The following is a 23,502-nucleotide window of genomic DNA, read 5'->3' on the forward strand; positions in this document are numbered from 1 at the left end:
TGGGGACAGCGGGAGCCCCACAGGTCCAGAGTGTGAGGGTAAAGGCTGGCTCTCCTCTGAGTGTGCCTGGGCCCAGGCCCGTGTCTGCGGGACCAACGGGACCTGCTGTGCATGCGCATCTCTGTGCCTGCGGGACCCTCCGAGTGCGGGGCCCTTTTGAGTGACCCCATTGTGACCACCGAGAGGCTTCTGTTTATCATAAGTGAGGACATAGCTCTTGCTTCGTTGTTTTTATACACAACAGTGTTTTGATTAAAATACCATGTGGACATTACCCCAAGGCCTTATATCAGCTGTGCGTGGGGAGACTGCTGAGTCCCGCGCTGCGATGCTGCTGGCTGCCGGGCGCTGGGGCTAGCTCCCCAGCCCCCAGTCCCTGTGCTCCACCGGCTGGGGCCCGAGGGCCACGCTGTATAACAACCTCATCAACCACTGCCCTGGAGTGTCCAGTATGGAGATTGGAATCCTGTTATGGGTTTAGGCAGGTGACAGGTGCTGAGAGACAAATCTGTCCCTGCGTTTCCGCGTGCTGCCCTGGCTTCTTTCCGTGATGATCCCGAGGGGCTGCTTTTCTCTCCAGAAGAGGAAGAGGACAACAGAATCACGGCCACACTAAGGAGTGGTTTTCCTTTGTTTTTTCTTTAAAAAAAAAAAAAAAAAAAAATCCAGGCAAGGTGCAGAGCTAGTGGGAAGGATAATGAAAGTCTTTGGGACAAGGAAGTCAAAATTATGTTTAATAAAATAGAGTTGTTATGTGGATTCCAGCTGTGTAATCACCCCTGAACCTGTGGAGTTGCTGCCTCCCATCTGAGGAAGAGCATGGGTAGGAGGCCCTGTTAGATTGGTAAAAGAAAGCAGAATGAGTCACATGCATATCTTTATGATTTCGTGTCTCCGTGTTACTGGTAAATTCTAATGCGTTTGGGTCATAGAGATTTTACAATTTAAAGGGAAACCAAATTTTACTCATTTTGGTGTTTTATTTACTACTTATTGTTTCTACTCCTATAGTAAAATCTTACAATTCCAGTTAGGGCACCTGGGTGGCTCAGTGGTTGAGCGTCTCCCTTCTGCTCAGATCACAATCCTGGGGTCCTGAGATCAAGTTCTGCATCGGGCTCCCCACAGGGAACCTGCTTCTCCCTCTGCCTACGTTTCTGCCTGTCTCATGAATAAATAAATAAAATCTTAAAAATTCCAGGAGAGCTGCGATGTTCCTTTGTAGTTGCTACAAAGGGCAAAACTAGGGGCTCTTGGTGGCTTTTTCAGTTGAGTATCTGATGATTGATCTCAGCTGAGGTTTGGTCTCAGGGTCTTGAGTTCAAGTCCCATGTTGGGCTCCACACTTAGCATGGAGCCTACTTGAAAAAAATAAATAAAATAAAGGAATAATTAGTACAAGCCAGATTTAAGAAGAATAGTCCCCTTTTTCCTTTTATTGTGATGAAATATACCTGAATTAAATTTACCATTTTAACCATTTTTACATGTACAGGCCTGTGGCATTAAGTACTTTCACAATCTGCAACTGTTACCACCATCCACCTCCAGAACCTTTCATGATCCTCCACGGAAACTGTTCCCAGTAAACAGAATCTTCATTTTTTTTTAAATATATATATATTTTTTTATTTATGATAGTCACACAGATAGAGAGAGAGGCAGAGACACAAGCAGAGGGAGAAACAGGCTCCATGCACCGGGAACCCGACGTGGGATTCGATCCCGGGTCTCCAGGATCGCGCCCTGGGCCAAAGGCAGGCACCAAACCACAGCGCCACCCCCGGATCCCCGAATCTTCATTTTTTTAAAAAAGATTTTTATTTATTTATTAGAGCAAGCACAAGGCAGGGGAGGGGCAGAGGGAGATGGAGAAGCAGATTCCCCGTTGAGCAGGGAGCCCGATGCAGGACTTGATCCCAGGACTCCCAAGATTGCAACCTGAGCTGGAGGCAGACACTTAACCTACTGAGCCACCCAGGCGCCCCACGTATCTTCACATTTAAAGCACCGCTTACTACATTTGAAATGCTCAGAGCAGTGTGGTGGATGGAGGTCCTCATTCCCATTTCCTTTCCCTCCGCGTTAGAGGGGGTGGTAACTAGCAATACAGAGCAGCTGCGCGCCCACCACGTTGGACAGGAGCTCCATCTTACACATGAGAGAAGGCGAACCCCAAGCAGATTGGCAAACATGCAGCGACTCACCAATCACAAGGCAGGATTTGGACAGGTTCCCCCCCCCCAGCCCCCCACCTCCCGAAGCCGTGTCACAGTGATGCTTTCACTGGCTTGGTTGTAATTGCTAGGAATCCCATTTCTCCCCCCGATTGAGCCCATGTTCTGGAGCTGTCAGGTAGCAGCTGTCTTAAGTAATTACAATTCTGAGTTAAGTCCGTAACCTCTTAAACCTGGAGTTCCCTTATCTATAAAATAAAGTGATCCATCTCTATGATCTCTGAGGGCCTTTCCATCCCTACCCTGTGGTTGGCAGTGTTTCCATAATCGGTGCTGTGAACTTTCTGTGCTCTTAAGGATGGTGGGGAAGACGGAAGGTTCTGGAAGCAGAAGGAAGACTAGGGACATGAGGAGGAAGGACACAAGGTAGGCACGAAGAGGAGATTAGATGTGGTGATGCCATCAAGGAGGGACAAAGGGCTTCTCCACTGCGTCCACCCGAGGAGAGTGTTGACTTAACAGTGTCACATTTTGCGTATACATGAAGCACCCGGATGGACATTCCCAGGAAGAGCCAGGCAGTGTGCAGCCTGAGCTGGTGGTGGAGTGAGCTGGCCCTCTGGCTCTGGGGCAGGTGCTGTCCTGCGTCCAGGGGCCGCGTTAGATCCCCCAGTGGCCTGTCTGGCCATGGACGCCAGAAAGCAGCCTGGGGAGTGGGGGTTTTCTCTTGAACGGCCAGCTGCCTCCTCCCTCAGCTGTGCATCGTCCTTGTGGGCAGGCCCTGTGTGGGGAGCCGAAGGTCACCTTCCCCAGGCCCTGCAGGAGAGGGCACAGGCCTCCTGGAGGGTGTTGCTCGACCACTCTGGTTCCAGCTTTAACCATCCCTGCGGTAGTCACCCTGGGCGTGTGCTGCCAGCACTAGGGCCCGGAGATGGAGGGGTGCCCTGAAAAGACTCAGCCCATCAGGAATGCTGTCCCCAGGATGTGACCTTCCAAAGATCGCCAGGTGTTTTAGGGCAGGAAGTCAAAGCCCCTGTGGTGTGGCATTCCCAGATCCACAGTATTTGCCAGGCAGTGTCAAGTGGGCAGATTCACAGACCTGGGCCTAGTGTCTGTGCTGTTGTGAGAGCTCGCCCTACAGTGGGATGGAATAATTAGGAATTGGGGTGCCTGGGTGGCTCCGTCAATTAGGCATCTGCCTTCAGCTTGGGTCATGATCCTGGGGTCCTGGGATCGAGTGTCACATCGGGCTCCATGCTCAGTGAGGAGCCTGCTTCTCCCTCTGCCTCTCCCTTTTTGATCTCACTCTTGCTCTCTCTCAAATAAATGAATAATATCTTAAAAATAATAACAATAATGATGGCTTTTTTTGGTCAGATGCCTGTGGTAGGTGTTTTACATAAGCCACTCATGTAATCCTCTCAAAAAAAGTAGGGTAGGTGGTTTTCTAACCATTTCCAGGTATTAGTGCAGCTGTAGGGGGGAGGCAGCATTTTCTGGCCTTTCTAGCACAACAGATAATTAGAGAATGTGAGAAGAGTCTCAGTTATTATCGGAACGGTTTTATACCCAATTATACCCAAACAAGTTCAAGCAAATTATTCCATTTTAATTATAACAGATCTAAAGAGTTGACTTTATATCTTTTAGGGCTGTACCTTTTCCTCTGAAAAGTGTTTTTTTTTTTTTTTTTAATTAAGTCACTCCAGGTCTTACTTACTTTTGCTGCGATGAAAAGGAACGTGTTGTGGGAGCAGAGCACAATCTTGCATGTAATGAACTAAGTCATTTTGAGGGTGGGTTTGGGCCTGACATGGAGGGCCCTTCCCTACAGCCCCATTTTTTTTTTTTAAGATTTTTATTTACTTATTCATGAGAGACAGAAAGAGAGAGGCAGAGACACAGGCAGAGGGAGAAGCAGGCTCCCTGTGGGGAGCCCAACGCGGGACTCAATCCCTGGACTCTGGGATCATGACCTGAGCCAAAGGCAGACACTCAACCACTGAGCCAGCCAGGTGCCCTCCCTCCCTGCCCCACAGCCCCATTTAGAAGGAAATTTCAAACCTCCAACACAGGAGAAAGGTCATGGCTGAAGGTGGATGATGCTTTTACAGACATTGAAGAATGCATGTCTTGATGTGTTTTGAGATCTTGAGTAAGTTTAAGGAAGGCCAGGCTGACCCAGGCATGCCCATTGCCATGGAAGCCTGCTTGTAAAGCGTGTTTTCCTGGAATGCGCTCATCCCCACCTCGCGTCATTGTCATAGTGGCCTGTTCAAGAAGAGGACACGTTACCTTTGTGTGCACAGATTTCAGTTTTGGTGTGTCCATCCCTGGGGGACCTGGTCTGCTTGGTCCCACCCAGCTCCCCACTTGGTCCCACCCAGGTCCCACCCTGGTCTGCTTGGTCCCGGTGGTGCTCCCCGAAGCTCCTGGCATGTACAGACTCTTCCTGGCCTCTCCCTGCCCCTTCTTGGCTTCCTCTGATCCCCGGCAGGAGGTAGGGTGACGCACACCCAGGGCCTTGTCTGTCTAGCACAAACATCAAAACAGTTCCAGGAAGATTTTTCTTTTTTCTTTTCTTTTCCTTTTTTTTTTTTTTTTTTACGATTTTATTTATTCATGAGAGGCAGAGGCAGAGGGAGAAGTAGGGTCCATGCAGGGAGCCTGATGTGGGACTTGATCCCAGGTCTCCAGGATCACACCCTGGGCTGAAGGTGGTGCTAAACTGCTGAGCCACCGGGGCTGCCCTCAACACCGGTTTTAATATAAAATGTGCCAAATGCAACATTAAATGTGGCCCCATTCACTTGAAGTAACAGTGAATTGGGGAGAAGCAATGTGCTCCCAGGTTATGAGTCTTTGGGGAAATAAAGAACAAAATGTGATTCAAATCAAGTAGAAGTTCAGGCAAAATGAGTATTCTGGTCAGTAGGTTTATCAGAGCACAGGGAACAGTGATCAGAACCAGGACTGGGGAGTCAGGACTCACAGACAAGGAGCTGGAAGCCGGTGGCAAGGAGGGTGGGGACAGAGCCTGGTCAGTGGGGGCGAGGCATCACTTCTGGAAGCACTTCTGGAAGTCTCTGCCTCTCTCTCTCTCTCTGTCTCTCATGAATAAATAAATAAAATCTTTAAAAAAAAAACCAGTGTTGAGCAAATATCTTCAACAAGCTCAGATTATTAAAACTTCCAGTGGTTGTAATTATCTTGTTTATGAATGTCTCTCGTAACCAAATTCCCTTGATCAGAAGAAAAGAAACAAATGTACAATTTACATCACTAACCATTAAAGTTTTTAATTTTCCCAAACAGCACTAAGGCATCAGAAACTTTAAAATTTCCCCTAGCTTTTCACCTTTGAAATTAATGACCGATAGAAATCTGTTTGTGACACATGATGTAGAACGTTACAAAAAAAAAAAAAATTCTAAACCTACACAGATGTATTTTTAAAAAGAGAAAAAACATGCTTGTTTTGGGTGACCGATGCTTTTTTCATTTTCATTGTAATTAAATATAAGGCACACGTTTGTTAAGCTTTGACCACAGAAAGTAAAAGATTGGTTTACCATTTCTGAGCCTGTAGGCGGAGTGTGCCACGGAGCCGTCTGTGGTTTCTGGCGGGTCCTGCTCACACACCTGCTTCCCCTGCAGGAGCGAGCCTTCGCCTCGGAGGCTTTGCCCTAACGTTCATTGGGGTTTCTCAGCATCTCCGACCTCATCCTTCAGTTAACATTCACGTTACCTTGTGTATTTATCTGTGTCCTATGTCTAAAGCTATCTCCACCAGGAATCCTAGCTCTGAAATATTTAAAATATTGACTTCAAAGTCCGTGGCACTGTGCCAGTCATGCTCCTTGTGAAGATGAATGGAAATGCTCTCGACACAGGGCAAAGTCAAGGTCCATTAACTTAAACAGGATGCATGTGTCTTGGGGAGGCTCTGCTTGTTCGTGTTTGTAGACAGAAAGAAAGCCTTACATTAAAGCAAAAACAAACAGGTTTTATGTTATCGGTGAAGCGATCATTCCCACGGGACATGCCTGCCCGGCTCCGGCTCTTGCTGCCCTTTGCCGCCGGCTCGCCCTGGGCTGCGGGGGCTCTGGGGCCACGTCCTGGGTGCCGACGGGAGCGGAGACCTGCACTGGTGGTGGCCAGCACGCCCTCGACATGGCTTGTGACGCAGGACGGTGGTAGGTGCTCCGAGAAGTCGGGGTGGTGGGGACATTGTGGATTTCCAGGAGGTTACTGTGCCCGCCCCACTGTGTGGTTATTCGGAGCCATGGTTTTCCCCTGGCCAATTGAGAGATTTGGGTTTCCTGCAGTGGGTCTTCAGTAAATCTTACATCATGCCTAAGAAACAGTGCTAAGTGTTGTCATGATCTGTGATGGACTGACTCATCTCTGCTGGTTTGCAGACAGGAGATTCCAGAGGCCCCTTCCCAGATCCTCAAGAACATGCTGAGCTTCAAAGGCATTAGATATTGAAATGACAGCAATATATGGAATTCACCTGTGATGTGGCTGAAAACGGCCTTTGGCTGGAACCACGATCCATTCAAAGGAAGAAAGCAACCCCCCCCACCCCCCCCACCCCCCCCACCCCCCGAGCCGGGATACTGTTTGCCTCCCCCTGGGGGGCTGACAGCCTCATAGCCAGTGTGGGACCCACCACAGAGCAGTGGAGGATCTCACACACACCGTCACGGTGCCAGTGGTTGGAAGGGAACGGACCCCATGCGGACCAGTGTGTGAAGGAGGGGGGGGACCCCAGAGACTTCCAGGCTGATGGAAGGCCTGAGGACAGTATTCTAGGCAGGGACTGTATGATTCAGCGAGGAGTCTAAGTGCAGGAGGAGGTTCATTTGGAGAGAAAATAAGAGGTTATGATAGTAAGGTGGGGCCAGATTGTGGAGGTTAACCTGAGGATGTGGACTTTTATCCCAAGGATGGTGGTTTGCTACAGAGGTGTGATTAACTGACAGGACACAGGTTTCTTCTTTTCTCTCTGTCTCTTATTTTTTTAAAGATTTTATAATTTTTTTAAGATTCTATTTATTCATGAGAGATAGAGAAATAGGCAGAGGGAGAAGCAGGCTCTCTGCGGGGAGCCCGATGCAAGACTCGATCCCAGAACCCTGGATCACGCCCTGAGCCAAATGCAGATGCTCAACCACTGAGCCACCCAGGGGCCCCTGAAGATTTTATTTTTAAGTCATCTCTATGCCCAGCATTACCATCCTGAGATTAAGAATCACTTGCTCTGCTGACTGAGGCCGCCAGGCATCCCTGTCTATCTCTCTTTCAAAGGGAGATGTCTCCAATAGGAATGGAATGGGGTGGAGATGTCGTAGTCTGGTAGCTTGTATGATGGAACTGGGGTGAAGACAGGTCTGAGAGAGGAGAGGAGGGGTCAGAAGCGGGGGTGACCAGGCCTGGGGATTCCCAGGCTCCATGATGTGCCAGTGCGTGCAGGTCTCATGAGAGTAAAGGGACTGGATGGAAACCAGGTCAGCGCTCGGGAATTAGGACACTTGCCTCCTCACCAGCCGTGGAACAGGACAGACCAGAAGGAGAGGACAGGACAGGTGGTGGTTTGAGCAGTAGGGGCCCTGTGGGCCGTGTGAGCCTCACAGGGGTAGGTAGAGCTGTGACGGCCCGCATTCCAGAAAGATCACTGAGCAGCAGACCCTGGGTGTCGCCTGTGGCAGTGTGCATGCTCATTCACATGCCAAGCTGACAGGCGGGTCCCATTCCATCGACCACAGGACGCAAGCACACAGCAGTGGATGTGGTGTCAGGAACGTGTCTGGCAAATGTCTCAGAGGCAGAAATGCCAGGACTTAGCAACTGGGAGTATATCAGGGGCGGGGGGAGAAGAGTGAAAAATTCACCCTCACTCTCAAGCCCGTGCAGTCAAGGCTCTGGGGATGGGGAGAGTGGGATCGATTTGGGGAGGGAGTACAAAGTGTCAGGTTTGAGTGATGTTGAGTGTGAAGAGATGGGGCCCTGGGGGACAGATGCCAAGAGAAGGGGTGGGGTGGGCCATGCCAGGGTGGGAGCTGAGCTGGGACATCCAGGATGCACTGGCGTCAGAAACCCGGACCGCCCATGTACTCGGGGCACGATTGCTGTGTGTCAGGTGTTGTGCAAGGCTCTGGTGCTGGGTGAGGTCCACATAAAGAGGAGCGGCTGGGGCCTGAGCTTTGGGTGGGGGACCCACAAGGTGCCGGAGACCAGGAGCAGAAGGAAGGAGGAAGAATTGATCTGGCCAGCGTGCTGGGAAGGGCGGTCCCAGCAAACACCCAGCAAACACCCGCCCTCTCCCCGATGCTCACGCGTTTCAGCCTTCACACCCTGGGAAGTAGTGATGCCTCCCTGACCTGCACCCCGCCACCTGTCCCGACCAACAGGCAGCCCACGGCCCTTGGCCCACGCCGTTTATCAGAGTGCCCCCAGCCTTCGCCCCTTGGCTGGGTGCTGCCAGGTGTTCCTGTGAGCTCACAGGGGAGCGGGTGCCCAGTCCTCCCCGTGGGTGATTTCCTCTTCCTCCCCAAGGAGCCGATGCCTCTGTACACCTGCCCTGCAGAGACTTCATGGGTCCTCACCCACTCGTGGCGCCCCCGCCCTGTCTGCCAGCCGTGGCCGCCGCCTGTCTGTGCCCGGGCTTGTTTGTGTTTATTTGGTTTCCTTGTCCTACCCAGCCCACACACGCAGACTCCCGAGGTCGCTGCCCGCCCAGCCCCTGGTCCCGCGTCTGCTCTCCTCTCCCCACCTGCTAGGACCTGCCGCCTGGCCCGGCCACGCTGCTTGCTCCTGCACGGTCCCCACTGCGGGCTTTCTACTGTTCCCAAATCGTGGGCAGTGCTGCCTGGGTTGGCCTTGCTGGTGTCTTCCCTCCTGAGCTTATCTTGAATTCGTAGTTAGAAGAAAATGTATCCGTCGGGATGGAGCCTTGGTCCAGGGGGTGGGAAGAGAAGACTGCACCCGTCTTCCCCTTACCTGTCCCTACCCAAGCAGGGGCTGGGGATTGATAAAAGTAGGATGGTCAAGAGGTGAGAGGATTCTGGGGGTTGTGAGCCTGGGGACCGAGGAAAGGTGGGCCATGGTGGGGATGGAGACACGTGGAGTCAGAATTCTGACCCTGGGAGAACTTTGAGGGCCAAGGAGGGATTTCGTGGGGCAATGGGAAAACAGAATTAGGAGAGAACGGTCAGAGACGGAGAGCTTAGTTGTGTGTGGTGCTCCTGTTTGAGATGTGGTGGCCTCTTGATGGTTCCTGGACAGCCCTAGGGGTTCTGATCATGAGTGTCGGGGTCTCCTGGCCTCATTGCAGTCTTTGTATATACGTGTAAGTGTGGGCTGTTGGGTACATCCACTTGCCGGGGTCAGTCAGGGTCAGGACCTGCTGTGGGCCCTCAGAGGTGGTCCTTAAATCACCCAGTGAGGGATGATGGCCCCAGCATGAGGCTTTGCTTTAACACAAGCGCATCTACTCTCACCTTTGCCTTGAGACGAGTGTGCAGAAAATACCTACTAATGTATTTAAGTCAGGACCACAGATTCTATGAGGACGTCAGAGCAAGTCTGATAAAAATGTGTGTTGTTATGACTTGCAGATAGACACATAGTTGTCCAAAAGCAGAGAGGCCCTCTGCTCACATGGCTGTGACCTGGCCTGATCTGGAATTTCTTGCTGCTTCTCCTATGACCTCCTGTGCCCTAATCACTCATCTTACATCCTTCTCTGTGGCTTCCTGACTCTCCCGTGGGCTGTACGTGCCTTGAGACCACTAATCATTTTATATCCATCTTTCTATCCCCTAGCATTCCATGCCTAGTCCAGAGGAGGTGCTCAGAAACTATTTTTTTAACACATTAAGAAAAAAAAATAGTTAACATTTTCCAGGTATAGCAACAAATCTGAAAAAAAAAAAGGCAGCGAATCTGTGGATTAATTACATAATCGCCACATTCATAGGTCACCATCAGAACCTGGTTTAGATCTTTAGCTGAATTTATGACTTTATGACTTAACGATACACTAGTTTTCATTACGTATTTGTCTCTGTCTGCATCCTGACTTCGGATACTAGACTGGTAACAGAGGGGAATATGGTTTTTAGAATTCCACCTCATGAACAAGCCATTGAGAAGGTTTTGAGCACAGAAGACAATAGATTTGTGAAAGCCTGGATTGGGGACTGGACACGTAGGAGAAAGGGTGGGCTGCTGTGCTGGTCCTCCTGGCCCTGGCCCACAGAGGTGGTAGCTGCTAGAAAACTGTACTTTTAACACTGTGCCAAAAATCCCGCATGGACGTTTCTCCTGTTTGTTTCTCCCTTCCGCAAAACCGTCTTGTTTTTGATCTGGGGCACCTTGGTGTCTCAGTTGGTTGAGCATCTGCCTTCAGCTCAGGTCGTGATCCCGGGGTCCTGGGATCGAGTCCTGCATCAGGTTCCCTGCAGGGAGCCTGCCTCTCCCTCTGCCTGTGTCTCTGCCTCTCTCTGTGTCTCTCATGAATAAATAAAATCCTAAAAAAAATAAAAGTTCACTAGATAGTTAAGATACGGAGGCAGCCCTCACAAAAACTGTTATAACTCACGGTACATGTTGTGCTAAAAATAAAGCTCATAAGGAAACATGCAGCCATTAAAATTATGTCTCATAAAGACAGTGCGGGAAGAACTCATGCTACCAGGCTCACTAAAAAGTGCTCTACAAAAACAGGTCACAATTACGTCCCCTAGAACAAAATCTATAAATGGAAAAGGGACTTGAAATCGATTCTACTACAATGGGAATGATGCTTACCTTCAGGTAGTGAGAATTTTCATTTCCTTTTTTTTTTCTAAAGGTTTTATTTATTCATGAAAGACACAGAGAGAGAAAGAGACATAGGCAGAGGGAGAAGCAGGCTCCAGGCAGGGAGCCTGATGTGGGACTTGATCCCAGGACCCTGGATCATGCCCTGAGCAGGGATAGGTACTCAACCACTGAGCCATCCAGGCGTCTGTCTTTTTTTTTTTTTTTTTAATGTAATCTCTACATTCCACGTGCAGCTTGAACTCAACTCCAAAATCAAGAGTCGGAGCCAGCCGGGCATCCTTTATTTCTAATTTCTAATTTCTTTTAATTATTAGGTACTGACTTGTTTAAAACAATGAATACTGGAAGCAATATTGTCAGGTCTTTCTGCAAAGGGTTGATAAGCTTCTGCTCATTGCCAGAAGGGCTTTGCAAACTGTAGAGTGCTAATCCAATGTTCATGTTTGTTAGTATTACGTTTGGGACTTTCCCACTGCTTTTTCCTGTATTTACTAGACTGACAACAAATGAGGAGCTGGGGAAGGGTCAGGTGGGAAGGCAAGTACTTCCTTGGAGGTATCAAAGATTTTTGGTGGCACATGTAAGGGGCCTCTGTTCCCATGCTCCTCTTGGGACATGAGGACAGTGAGGTGCGTCCTTCTCATGGTACCATCAGAGGTTTTGTTTTTGGTGGAAAAAAGGTACAAGATCGATAATCTCTATACCCATGCTTCTATACCCATGGTTCCAAACTGAGAAGTATCTGAATTTCTTGGGAATTAAAAAAGTCAATTCCATTACTGAATTTTCCATAATTAGAAATTCCAGTGGACTTGTGGATTCCTCAGACTGCACATTGATTGATACTGAGTAAAAAGGGTAGGACTGTAGGACCAGACCCTAAAGCCTCGTTTAACTCTCAGATTAAATAAGACAGGGGAAAACAGAGCCAGAAAACAGAATCTCTTGCAGAGCCCGTGTGAAACATGGGACATTCTAGCTTTTATATATATATAAAAGGTTTATATAGGTTTATATATATATATATATATATATATATATATATAAAGGTTTATATATATATATATAAAGGTAGATATATATATATATATAAATATAAAGATTTTATTTATTCATGAGAGACACAGAGACAGGCAGAGACACACAGAGAGAAGCAGACTCCCTGTGGGGAACTGATGTAGGACTAGATCCCAGGACCTTGGGATCACACCTTGAGCCAAAGGCAGATGCTCAACCACTGAGCCACCCAGGGGTCCCTATCTGGTGAACTTTTAAAATATGTTTTTTGGCCATAAAATAGATCAGCCAGATTGAAATGTCCCTAAAATGTAAATGTTGAGCTTTGACGATGGTAATATGTCCAGCTTCTGGCCTCAGATGTGGCCTATACGCGGCATTCCACAAGCTCCCTCCTACCCCCTCCTCCAACCCCTTAGATGGTGTGCTTCTCTTCCCCATCCTTAACCACCCTTACCTGCATCTTTAACCGCCGTCCTCACTTGTAAGGCCTCACTTCCCTGCTTTGCCTTCTGGGCTTACAACCCAATTAAATATCCCCCAACAAGAAAGCCCAATCTGGGTGGGTTGGCATTTCTGCAGATGGTGCCACAGAGGGTATGTTCTATTGTGTCCTGCGCTTTGCCTTGCCAGTGTGCACCTGAACTGTGGCGTGCCCTCTGGCCTGGCGGCACCAGGGCCTCTCTGTTTCCACCTGGCTGCTGACGCTCGTCTCCAGCCGTGTAGACACATGCCCGCACATGGTCTTGCATGTGTTTCTTGGCGTGTGTGAGTGCCTCTTGTTGTGGCCTATGTGCTAGGGAATCACGTCACCAGGTCACCAGGTGCATGTTCATACATCTCCTCCACTGTCACCAAACATTTCCAAAGTGGTTATGTCCACTTCCTGCCCTGTCAACTGAGGAGGAAACTGTCTGTGGCTCACGTCTGCACTTGGCGCTGTCCACCTTTAAATCTTTGTTCGGATCACATGATGGTTTTCATTCACATTTTCCTTTTTACTAACGAAGCTGACTATCCCTCCCACCCTCCCTCCCTGCCATTTTAGATTTCTTCTTTTATAAAATGCCCATTCTGTAGAATGCCACTTTTTCTCACTTTGTAGTAATTTTCTATGTGTTCTAGATAGGAACCCTTGTTGGCGGTGTGATGTGGCAGGTGTCTTTCCCCTCTGGTGGCCAGTGCTTTTTTGTTTTACCTGGTGACATTTTCGGGTGAAAGCTTTGAGTTCAGAGTGCTGTGTGTGAGCAGGGATGTGAGTCTGCATGTGAAAGGTGGGATCTGCAGAGCTTGGTACCGGGTGTTGGGTGCGGGTGAAGGGGAAGCTAGGAGCCGAGCCTCTGGCGGAACAGCTCCAGCCTCTCTGGACTGCATTCAGAGGAGATGCAGTGTGTGGGGATGGATGGATTCGGACCCTCGGGAGGGAACGCTGTGCCACCCGCAGGCCACATCCCGCACATCTGGGCCCTTTGCTCCTCCTGTGTTTATTCCATGTGGCCCCAAAGTCCAGGGAGTCTGGTATGGAAGATGGGATCCTGACTGCGTAGGTTTAACTGTGATGATGGAGAGCCGAGGGAGCACTGACTTGTCACCGCAGTCGGCTCTCCTGTGTCGTCCTCACCAGCCTTCAGATTGGGTCGAGGAGGGTCAGTCAGGCTCGAGGGGACCGTGCGGACCTGGAGGGCTCGTACTGTGTTTTACATCTTCAGTATTTATGGTCTCTAATTCTCGGCCTTCGCCTTATGTTTTTCTCCTCTTTTTCCTTGATTTGTGATTCATTTTTTTGTAACCCAAAGCAAAGGAAGGACCTCGGCTCCAAATGTGGGGTTTCTTTCTCTTTGGGTGTTTCCTGACCACCCCCACCTCCCCATCCTGTGAAGTAGCCAATGGCCCTTGTGCTTTGGGGGCCAAAGACAACTTTAGCAGTCTTTTTTTTTAAGATTTTATTTATTTATTCATAGAGACACACATACACAGAGAGAGAGAGAGAGAGGCAGAGCACAGGCAGAGGAGAAGCAGGCTCCATGCAGGGAGCCCAACGTGGGACTCGATCCAGGGTCTCCAGGATCACGCCCTGGGCTGCAGGCGGCACTAAACCGCTGTGCCACTGGGGCTGCCCCAACATTAGCAGTCTGATGAAAATTGTAGAGGGAGCCTGAGCCCTGGGTTAAAACCTCCTGCTAGACCAGGCCTCCCTGTCCACGATAGAAGGACCTCAAGGCAGCTGTGCCAGAGGGACCCTGGCATGGCTTCCCCTCTGTATAGAGAGCATTTTCCTGTGAGGCGGTCTGCTGAAACACTACAGGTGCTCTGCTCTGGGGTCCCTCATCATTGGGGCTCATGGAAAGGCTCTGGGACTTAGGAATTTGGGGTCCAGGGTGCTGTGGCCACAAGTTTCTTGCTTGAACCTCTCCATCAAAATCCCTTTGCTGATCATTTTATAATAACCTGCCCTTCCAGCTGCTCTTGCCCCTGGCAAGAACCCCTGAGACCTTCACCCTGAGATACTCTTCCAAAGGCACAGGTGCACAGAGTGATGCTAGGTCCTAGGGGTGGAGCTGCACAGACACTTCCCTTTAGAAAGAGAGTGGATCCAGGTTCTAAGCACGTGTTTTTCTACTTGTGTCTGCAGGAGAATAGAACATCTTTAATTTCTTTGGTTTTTAAAAAATGTATCATACTCTTCTGTTCTCTCTTCTATGATTTTTTTTTTTTAAGATTTTATTTGTTTGAGAGAGAAAGAGCAAAAGAGCAGAGGGAGCAGGAGAGGGAGAAGCAGACTCCCCGTGAGCAGGGAGTCTGATGTGGGGCTCCATCCCAGGACTCCGGGATCATGACCTGAGCTGAAGGCAGAGGCTTAACCAACTGAACCACGCAGGCGCCCCACTGTATGATTCTTAATAGGCCCTTGACTATCTCCCTGCCCTTTTGGCACGCTTCTGTCCTCCATCCCCCATGCCACTGGAAGATGACTCTTCTCAGAGCACTAACTTTGTTCCCGTCAACTTGCCCTTTGGATGCCTCCCGTGTCCCACATTTTCTCCAGGACAAGCTCTAACCCGTAGCACAATCAGGCTGCTCCCGGAGGTGCCCCTGCTGGCCTGCCCAGCTCCGTCTCAGCTCCGCGGCCCTCCTGAGCTGCACAGGGGACGTTGCACCTGCTTCATACTTTCCCACGCTGCACTGTGTGCTCCGGGTGCTGCTCACACACAGCATCCTTTACATCCCCCACGTGTTCACGTCCCGCCTGCCCCTCCTGGTACAGCTCAGAGGCCAGCTGTCCAAAACACACCCAGTGTGTACCCACCAGATATAGCCATTCCCTCCCTGAATTCCTCCTTAAGAACCCCATTTTCCTGTGGAGCTTGAGGAAGCTGGGCTGAAATCCTGCCATCCCCTCAGTGGCTTGATCCTCTTTTCCCTGGAGGCTGTTGGCAGGAAGCCCTTCATATTGCCCTGTGAGCTGCTACAGTAGGTGTTTATGCTAAAAAGTGAAATTGTCGGATCTCGGGCTTCAGCTTTACCAGGTACTATGAGTTTCTTTGCCCGGGTGCTCGTTCTGGTCTCTATGCCCACAGCAGCGTGATGAAGCCCCGCTCCCGTGTCCTTGCTCGCCCTTGACCTTGTCTGATGTCCTAGCTTTTGCTGAATTCTTCTGTGTGGACCAGGGCCTCACCGTGAGGTTCGTCCGCTTCCTGCCCACAGGACGGGGAGAGCACACCCTTCTCTTTAGAGCTGCGACCTACAGGCCGCACTTGTCATTCTGCTCGCATGGTGCTGGCAGGAGCTCATGTGCGCTCCGCAGGCCGCGGGGACCGGGCAGTGTAGCCGACCAAACACCCAGAGACAGCCAATTGGGAGAACGCTGGCCGATGGAAAAGCTCGAAAGGGTTTAGCCCCAAGGAGAGGGTGAAGCAAATACATTTGTCTTCAAATTAACCACCTCTCAGCACCTTTTCCTGATAAATGTTAATACCTTTCATATCTTATTAAAACCTCACATGAAGGGCTCTTAAAAAAATAGTATAATTTGCCACATGTGCTTTTGCTTTTATTTCAGAAATAGTGAAATTTGTTATTATCAGAGAAACCCTAAAAGGGGAGAATAAGAAATGGGAGGACTCTGAAAATATGAAATGAGATTAATAATGCATTTATTTCACTATTCACTATTTATTCACACTATTATTTCACTAATTCCTACCCCCCAAAATGTCGTGTTCATTATTTTCAAAAAATGTTGTGGAAGACAGAACCCCCCGGTCACTTAGTCCTGAGACAGACCCCTAACATTTGTTTTTGTGAAGTTCATATTTATTTTAAGCTGAAGGGTACAAGTTAGATGATGGCATTTTAAACCAGTAGCTGCGGGAGTTTTGTGAGTTTAAGCTATTAGGGCTTTGTCTCCCTCTGTTAGCTAACGGTGTGCACCCTCTGACTTTTCCAGGTATGGCGTAAGTCCTGAGAACATCATCCTGTATGGTCAGAGCATCGGGACCGTCCCCACGGTAGACCTGGCCTCCAGGTACGAGTGTGCTGCGGTCATCCTCCACTCGCCTCTGATGTCAGGCTTGCGCGTGGCGTTCCCAGATACCAGGAAAACATACTGCTTTGATGCTTTCCCCAGGTAAGCTCACGCTTGTACAACAGGCTCCAGGGTGTCCAGTGACCTGAGTTCAGATGCCACCCTCAACTGTGGGCCACTAATAATTATTTGCCAAACACAGTCACATGTCAGACCCTGTGCTGGGCACCTTGGGGTTGTGGTGGTGGCTGGGACACATCCAGCAGCCAGAGACTTTGCCCCCTGGGCCTGACTTATTTGTAGAAATCTCCCGGATGATGTGTAAGGATCTTGCTCCTATTGACACCCAGGATTAATTGACTCAGCTGTAAGTGCAAGATGAAAACGAAAGTGCCCATGTATCCTAAAAAAAAAAAAAAACTTACCGTTCAATATTCACTCATTCACATAGATGGGCACAGATTGTGGAATTGCAAAGAGCTAAATGCAAAATGCAAAATGTATGATGAGGCAATTAGTGGTCTCCACACGCACACAAAAATTGCAAGCATCCTCAATTTTAGAATCTCTTCCTCTTTCAGTGAGATAGCACAGGTGAGGGAAAGGGCGAAGAGAGCTGCTTGCAGGCTGGGAACCTTCATACTTTGGTAACAGGCCACCATCCTTGTGTCAGTGGATGGACCCCCTGGGAGCCATTGTTTCAGCCTCCTCCCCCACTCTTACCAGAAGGGCTGGCCTCCTCGCCTGTGGGAGCACATGGATGGGAGCCCACAGCTGGGTTCTCTCCAGCCGACTTCTGGAGGCAGCAGAGCTGCTGCTGGCTGTCCCTGCTGTTTTCTCATCCACTGATGAAAGGGAGATGGGTTATAACCATACTCTAAATGCAAACACAGGGAACCACTGGTTTCTTGAATACCTCTGTTTGAAAATTTTACTTGGTTTTTTTCTTTGTTTTTATTTTTATTTTTTTTATTTTTTAATTTATTTATTTATGATAGTCACAGAGAGAGAGAGAGAGAGAGAGAGAGAGAGAGAGGCAGAGGGAGAAGCAGGCTCCATGCACCGGGAGCCCGATGTGGGATTCGATCCCGGGTCTCCAGGATCGCGCCCTGGGCCAAAGAAAGGCAGGCGCCAAACCACTGCGCCACCCAGGGATCCCCCTTTTTTTTGTTTTTAATCTGAGTTGAGGAATATGTTTTCCATGAAAACTATCTGCCCCTGAACTTTTCCCATCACGCATTGCTAGAGCCGTCTGGGATTGTTAAAGCAGGATTGGCCGGTTTGTGTTGCTATTTGGTAAGAAAAGCCTCAGCAGAAATAAAGCCCGGTTTCAGGATTTTGATTGACCCACTCCTGGCTGTCATTCTGCTCTTGCTGGAGGGAAAAGGATGTCACTTGGTTACATAAACATCTGTCGCACAGCCTGTCCTCCTCCGACAAAAAGAAGCCTTCTGTGAACACCTTGGGTGAACCTTGGTTCCATGGTGTGGAACAGTGTTCTGCGGCATACGGCCTCATGAGCGAGCTGACCTGGCTGCACGCTGGTGCTGGCGTGGCTGGGCATGCTAAGTAGGCTGAATGTGCGGCTCTGATGCCGTCTTATTTGTGCTGAATTGGTAATGAGAGGCCAGTTTGTGGAAAGGGAGATGTTTTGCGTGTTTGTGGGAAGCGATGCTAGGAGTTACCGTGGCAACAAAATGAATAGATTCTTTCCTGACTCTTAAATTAGCATATACCTTAAAATACAGCCATGGCAACTAATCACAGTTTATTAATTAACGGGAAGCCAGCAACTGATCTTTCCTGGGTTTACGTGATCCTCCAGGCACAGCGCTACATGGTGCCCCCTGCTTCTTACCCCACATTTGGTCAAGGCACAAAGTGCCCAATTCACAGGTTAGGACACAGAAGCTGATAGAGGTAAGCAGTTTGCTGAATTAAGGCAGGTGTGTGGACAGTGCCCTGAAGGCCATCCTGTTGCCTGGTGCCTGGGATATCAACACGGCCACTTTTCAGACCACAGAAAGTTACGCTGACGTTCCTGGGTGCTTGAACCCAGCAGACATTCTCTAATGGGGCCCCTTGCTGCCTCAGAATTGTCTGTGTTCCTCTCTTTGAAGGAAGGCGTTCCCTGTTTCCTTTTAACTTTACAAAAAATGGGCAGCCCGGGTGGCTCAGCAGTTTAGCGCCGCCTTCAGCCCAGGGCGTGAACCTGGAGGTGCCGGATTGAGTCCCACGTCAGGCTCCCTGCATGGAGCCTGTTTCTCCCTCTGCCTGTGTCTCTGCCTCTCTCTCTCTCTGTGTGTGTCTCTCATTAATAAATAAATAAAATCTTTAAAAAAAATGACAAAAAAAATGAAAACGGAGCCCTGATCATTGTTTGGTTTGCAGCTTATTTTCCTTTGCCTCCTTTTCTGTTTAGAATCAGACAGGTGGAGGCATTTAGCTAGAGATGTGCCCTCTGGCTGTAGAGATTCTCCTAAATTGTGCACCAGGGAACACAGCCCCAGGCCGTTCTATCAGGAAATAGCTTTTTAATTGAATATAATTGGTCTCCCACATTCTCCAAAGAAGAGGTCTTGTTAAAATTAAACAGGAGAAGAACAGGTTTCTAAAGGATTCCTCATCTGGGAAATGGCGTGCTGCCCCCTGAGCCTCACATCCTGGCAAATCCTGTGGCTAGTGAGGTTTTGCTGTCTCCCTGGGATGCCCCAAAGTGGCGGGGGCAATGTGAGTTGTGACAAAGATTCTATGACAGTCATGTACAGGTCTCTGGGATGTGCCCTTGATGCGAGAGCTCGGTCACCAGCACAAGTTCATGCCCATGGTGTTAGTACCTCCCCAGGCTTCAGGCCCTCCTGGTTACCCAGAGGTCGGCTTTTTCCTATCTCCTGTTGTCTCCTTGGAAATTCAGAGAGGTTTTTGGCACATAAAGGGCAGAGCACCTGGCTGTCAAAAATGTTTAATGAGTGTCCGTGGTTCCTTTGAGCAGCAGGATCCCTCCAGATAGCTGCAGTTCGTATTCTTTGTGGCTGTGGCAGGGAGCGAAGGCAGAAAGAGAAGTCCCGGGTGGCGGCCTGTGTTCAGAGGATGGCTGGCCAGGCCCCCCTCTCCTGCTGTGTCCGTAGGTGAAGTGGCGGTCCCCTCCCTGGGAGATGTCGCCTGCACACCCTGCCAACAAGGCTTAAGTCTTGAATTCCTCTTTGGGAAATGTTTTCAGAGCCTGCAGCACATTCTTTTGAAGATCCTCAAATATTCATCCTTTGAGGGTAGATTCCATTCTTATAAACAATCCGAGATCATTCAGACTCCAAGCTAGGCATTGCATTATGTTTTCAAGCTAAGTAGTACAGTTTCTACCCAAAAAAATGAGGCATTAGCATTTATGAAATGAGGTTTGTGAGGATTGTATTAGTGGGTTCTCAAGTTATCTCGCCAAGAAGACTGAACACCCAGGCAGCCATGGATTAGGTGTTCCGCTTTCAGAAGAGACACACAGTCAGACGTGTTAGATGTCTGGCCTGTTTATGTTTTTAGAAAAATCCTCTTGAAAATATGAATATATCAGATGTATTAGTTACTGGATTGTTGGTCTGGTGGCCTTTAGGAGTTCTGTTTTTAATAAAACACTTGAACGAACACACCATGGCCAGATGCAGTGTGGTATTTTCTACTGGATGCTGGAACAGAAAAAAAGGCATCAGTGGGGAAACTAACAAAATCTGAGCAACATGTGGTGTTGGCCTTATGGGAGACGGGCCGAGGGTGTACAGGAGCTCTGTGATCTCTACACCTTTTCCGCAAAGCCAGAATTATTCCCAACATGAAAAGTTTATCCTTAAAAAAAAGAGTCACTAGAGGGGTGCCTGGGTGGCTCAGTGGTTGAGTGTCTGCCTTCAGCTCAGGGCATGATACCTGGGTCCTGGGATCGAGTTCCACATCGGGCTCCCCAGAGGGAGCCTGCTTCTCCCTCTGCCTGTGTCTCTGCCTCTCTCTCTGTGTCTCTCATGAATAAATAAGTAAAACTCTTAAAAAAAAAAAGGAAGAAGAAGAATCACTAGTAAAATGAGGGGAATCCCCCTGGCATTACCTTCTTTATCTGTGGATGCAGGTTCAGGCATGTCAGGTGTGCCATCTGCTACTGGTGCCTGCCACTAACAGAGCCCTCTTCCCCCCGCCCCTGTTCTGTTTTGCAGCATTGACAAGATCTCGAAGGTCACCTCCCCCGTGCTGGTCATTCACGGTACCGAGGACGAGGTTATCGATTTCTCCCACGGCCTGGCCATGTACGAGCGCTGTCCCCGGGCCGTGGAACCCCTCTGGGTTGAAGGGGCCGGGCACAACGACATAGAGCTTTACGCACAATACCTAGAAAGATTAAAACAGTTCATATCGCACGAACTGCCCAACTCCTGAAGACACCTTGATTTTACCTCATTGACTGTGAATACACGAGTCGTCCGTTTTGCACAGGCTCGAACTGGAAAGCTGTCACGGCACGACCACCAGGAGGAAGCGCCCACCTCTTAGTGTCCTGATCAGAGAGCTGAGGACGTCCCAGGCTTCCATACCTCGAGGTTGTTCCAATTCTCACAGCACGTGAAACCGAACAGCAGTGATACCCAGCATCCTTGCCTGAGAGCTGGATGCGGGGAGCAGTCGGTTGTCCCGTGCTGTGTAGATGATGCTCCCACCTGTTGCCCTGCTGTACCCATCGGTGATGACCCACTCACACAGGACTCAGCCCTCTCTCCATCGTCCGTGACATGTAGCTCCTTTTCAGCCACTGGATTCATGGATTCAATCCATTTGTGAAGCCGTGATCATGTAACTGGAAAACTAGGCTGGTGATAATTCCTTTGTTAAGTTTTCTTCCCATTCTGATCTTTCCCCCCACACAGATCAACGAAGGGTAACTTGCTGGAACTATCGTGAACAGCTTCATCAACTGGAAGCATATAAATATAACTGGAATATTCTTAAACAAGAGGAAACTGGGGTTTTTTTAAGTGTAAATTTATTACTAGTCCACAGAGTTTTAATATTTTGATTGTCTGGTTGGTCTAACAAAGAGCCTAGCCGACTTTCTTTCTGCAAAGTCCTCCCTGTAGGCTTTTTTTAAAGTACTGTACATATTTGCAATCACATTGTGCATAGATTCTTAATGGGTACTTTTTTTTTTTGTCAGGCTACAACAATGAACTGCAGATCCCTCGTTTGTAATGTAAATGATTGGATACATTTTGTTAATATGTTTTTACTCCTATGTTTTGCTATTACAAAAATTTTATAACATTTCCAAGACAAAAAAAATTACAAGTTTATGCTTTGAAGAATTTATGTAATTAAAACTTCACTAAACTAATCTTTTTAGTTTAGGAGTTATTTGGGTTTTGACACTGGACTTGCACCGAGTAAGCATCCGAATTGTAAGATGCCTAACCATTGCTACACTGCTCGTCTTGGTTGGGGGTTTGGGTTTGGGGGTTCTCTGGTTTGATTTTAATTTTTCTTTTCAAATTTAAAAGCCTTAAATGTACTGTAAGCCTCAGATTGTTGTACAGCTGGATTGTGGTTGATTGCCAGTTTGTGTACTGTGGCTTGGATGCAGCACAGCGGTTGGTCATGGAATAAAGGATGCATGGATCAGAATGTGTGGCCTCCTGTGGTCTTTTCCTCCATCTCTCTGGCAGAGAAAGTAGCAAATAAGAAAACACTTCCTGCTGGTTTGAGAAGAAACCCTTGGGGCTTATAGACTTTTCTCCCTCTCTCAGGGTGGGTCCCCCAGGTTATGTTTGGAAGAAGCCCGGGTGTAAAACATGCAGTGGTCAAGTGCAGAAGGGACCCCAGGGGGGTGCACGGTGGTTCCTGGTACAAAATGTGTGCCTAAGGTGGTATCAGTGTGGCCTGGCTGGGCGGGAGAGCAGTGCCTACTCTTTGGGAGCACCCGAGTCAAATGTGTTCCATAGTCAGTTCTACCCTCTGTCCACTGCCCAGAAAAAGAATGAGTGAGAGAGGTTTCTTTTTGACTCTGGGAGCAGCCCTTGTGAGCATGCCAAAAGAGGAAGTGGTGGCGGAAGGGAGGGTGGGAAGGGATGGGGTGTGCCCAGGCTCGCATGACTGTGTTCCCACACAGGGTGGGCTTGTCCAGTCTTGGGTCAGTACCTGTATCGGGGGGCCTTGGGACTTCTTGGTCTTAGGTTGGCACCTGGGATGGGGAGCCTTGATGTGGCCTGGTTATGTCCATTTAAAGTAGCTTGTGTGTTCAGACTCCTGACTCCTTTCCCAAAAACAGGGGTGGGGAGTGGAGTGGGAGTTTTGCCACAGTTCAACATGGGGACAGCCTTCCTCTAAGGCTGGCTTGTGTGGTTATCATGGGAATCCCAAGAGAGACCCCGTTCATTTACAACAGTGACAGACACAAAAGTCACTTAGCAATGAGCCTAAAAGCTCTGGTCACTTCTGTATTCTGCTGTGAGGTAGACTTGGGGTGTGGACCAACTTTCCCAATGGGGAGAGTGGGAAGACTAGCATTACTGAATAAAATGGAAAAATCTTCTTAAACAGGTGCATGAACTGGTAAGGAAGTACTCTGTGGGCCACTGGCCAGCTAAAGTGAGAAAAAGGAGGGAAGAGCAGCATTGACACCAGTTTTGTCTTGGGTGGAGTTGCTGGACCAGGTTCACCTGAGCATTGGTTTTCCAGTCTGTAGAGCTCAGGGGGCAGCAAACAAAACCTAGAGCATCCTCCATGGTGGGAAGACTAACTGGAAAGTGGCCCCTCTTATGGGAAAAATCATATGATCAGGGCAGCCCCGGTGGCGCAGCGGTTTGGCGCCGCCTGCAGCCTGGGGTGTGATCCTGGAGACTCGGGATGGAGTCCCACATCAGGCTCCCTGTGTGGAGCCTGCTTCTCCCTCTGCCTGTGTCTCTGCCTCTCTCTCTGTGTCTA

General features: G+C 49.1%; 1 protein-coding gene across 1 annotated transcript in view; it reads left to right on the forward strand.

The window, feature by feature from the left end:
• ABHD17C (abhydrolase domain containing 17C, depalmitoylase) overlaps positions 1–22,203 on the forward strand; it is a 47,032-nt gene extending 24,829 nt beyond the window's left edge. Inside the window, exons 2-3 of the mRNA XM_055326645.1 lie at positions 16,474–16,653; positions 20,748–22,203. Of these exons, the coding sequence (XP_055182620.1) occupies positions 16,474–16,653; positions 20,748–20,967 (400 nt within the window). The 3' untranslated portion in view covers positions 20,968–22,203. The remainder of the gene's footprint in view (positions 1–16,473; positions 16,654–20,747) is intronic.
• The last annotated feature ends 1,299 nt before the right edge of the window (positions 22,204–23,502 follow it).

Source organism: Nyctereutes procyonoides, unplaced genomic scaffold (assembly GCF_905146905.1).
Source record: "Nyctereutes procyonoides isolate TBG_1078 unplaced genomic scaffold, NYPRO_anot_genome, whole genome shotgun sequence".
NCBI lineage: Eukaryota > Metazoa > Chordata > Mammalia > Carnivora > Canidae > Nyctereutes > Nyctereutes procyonoides.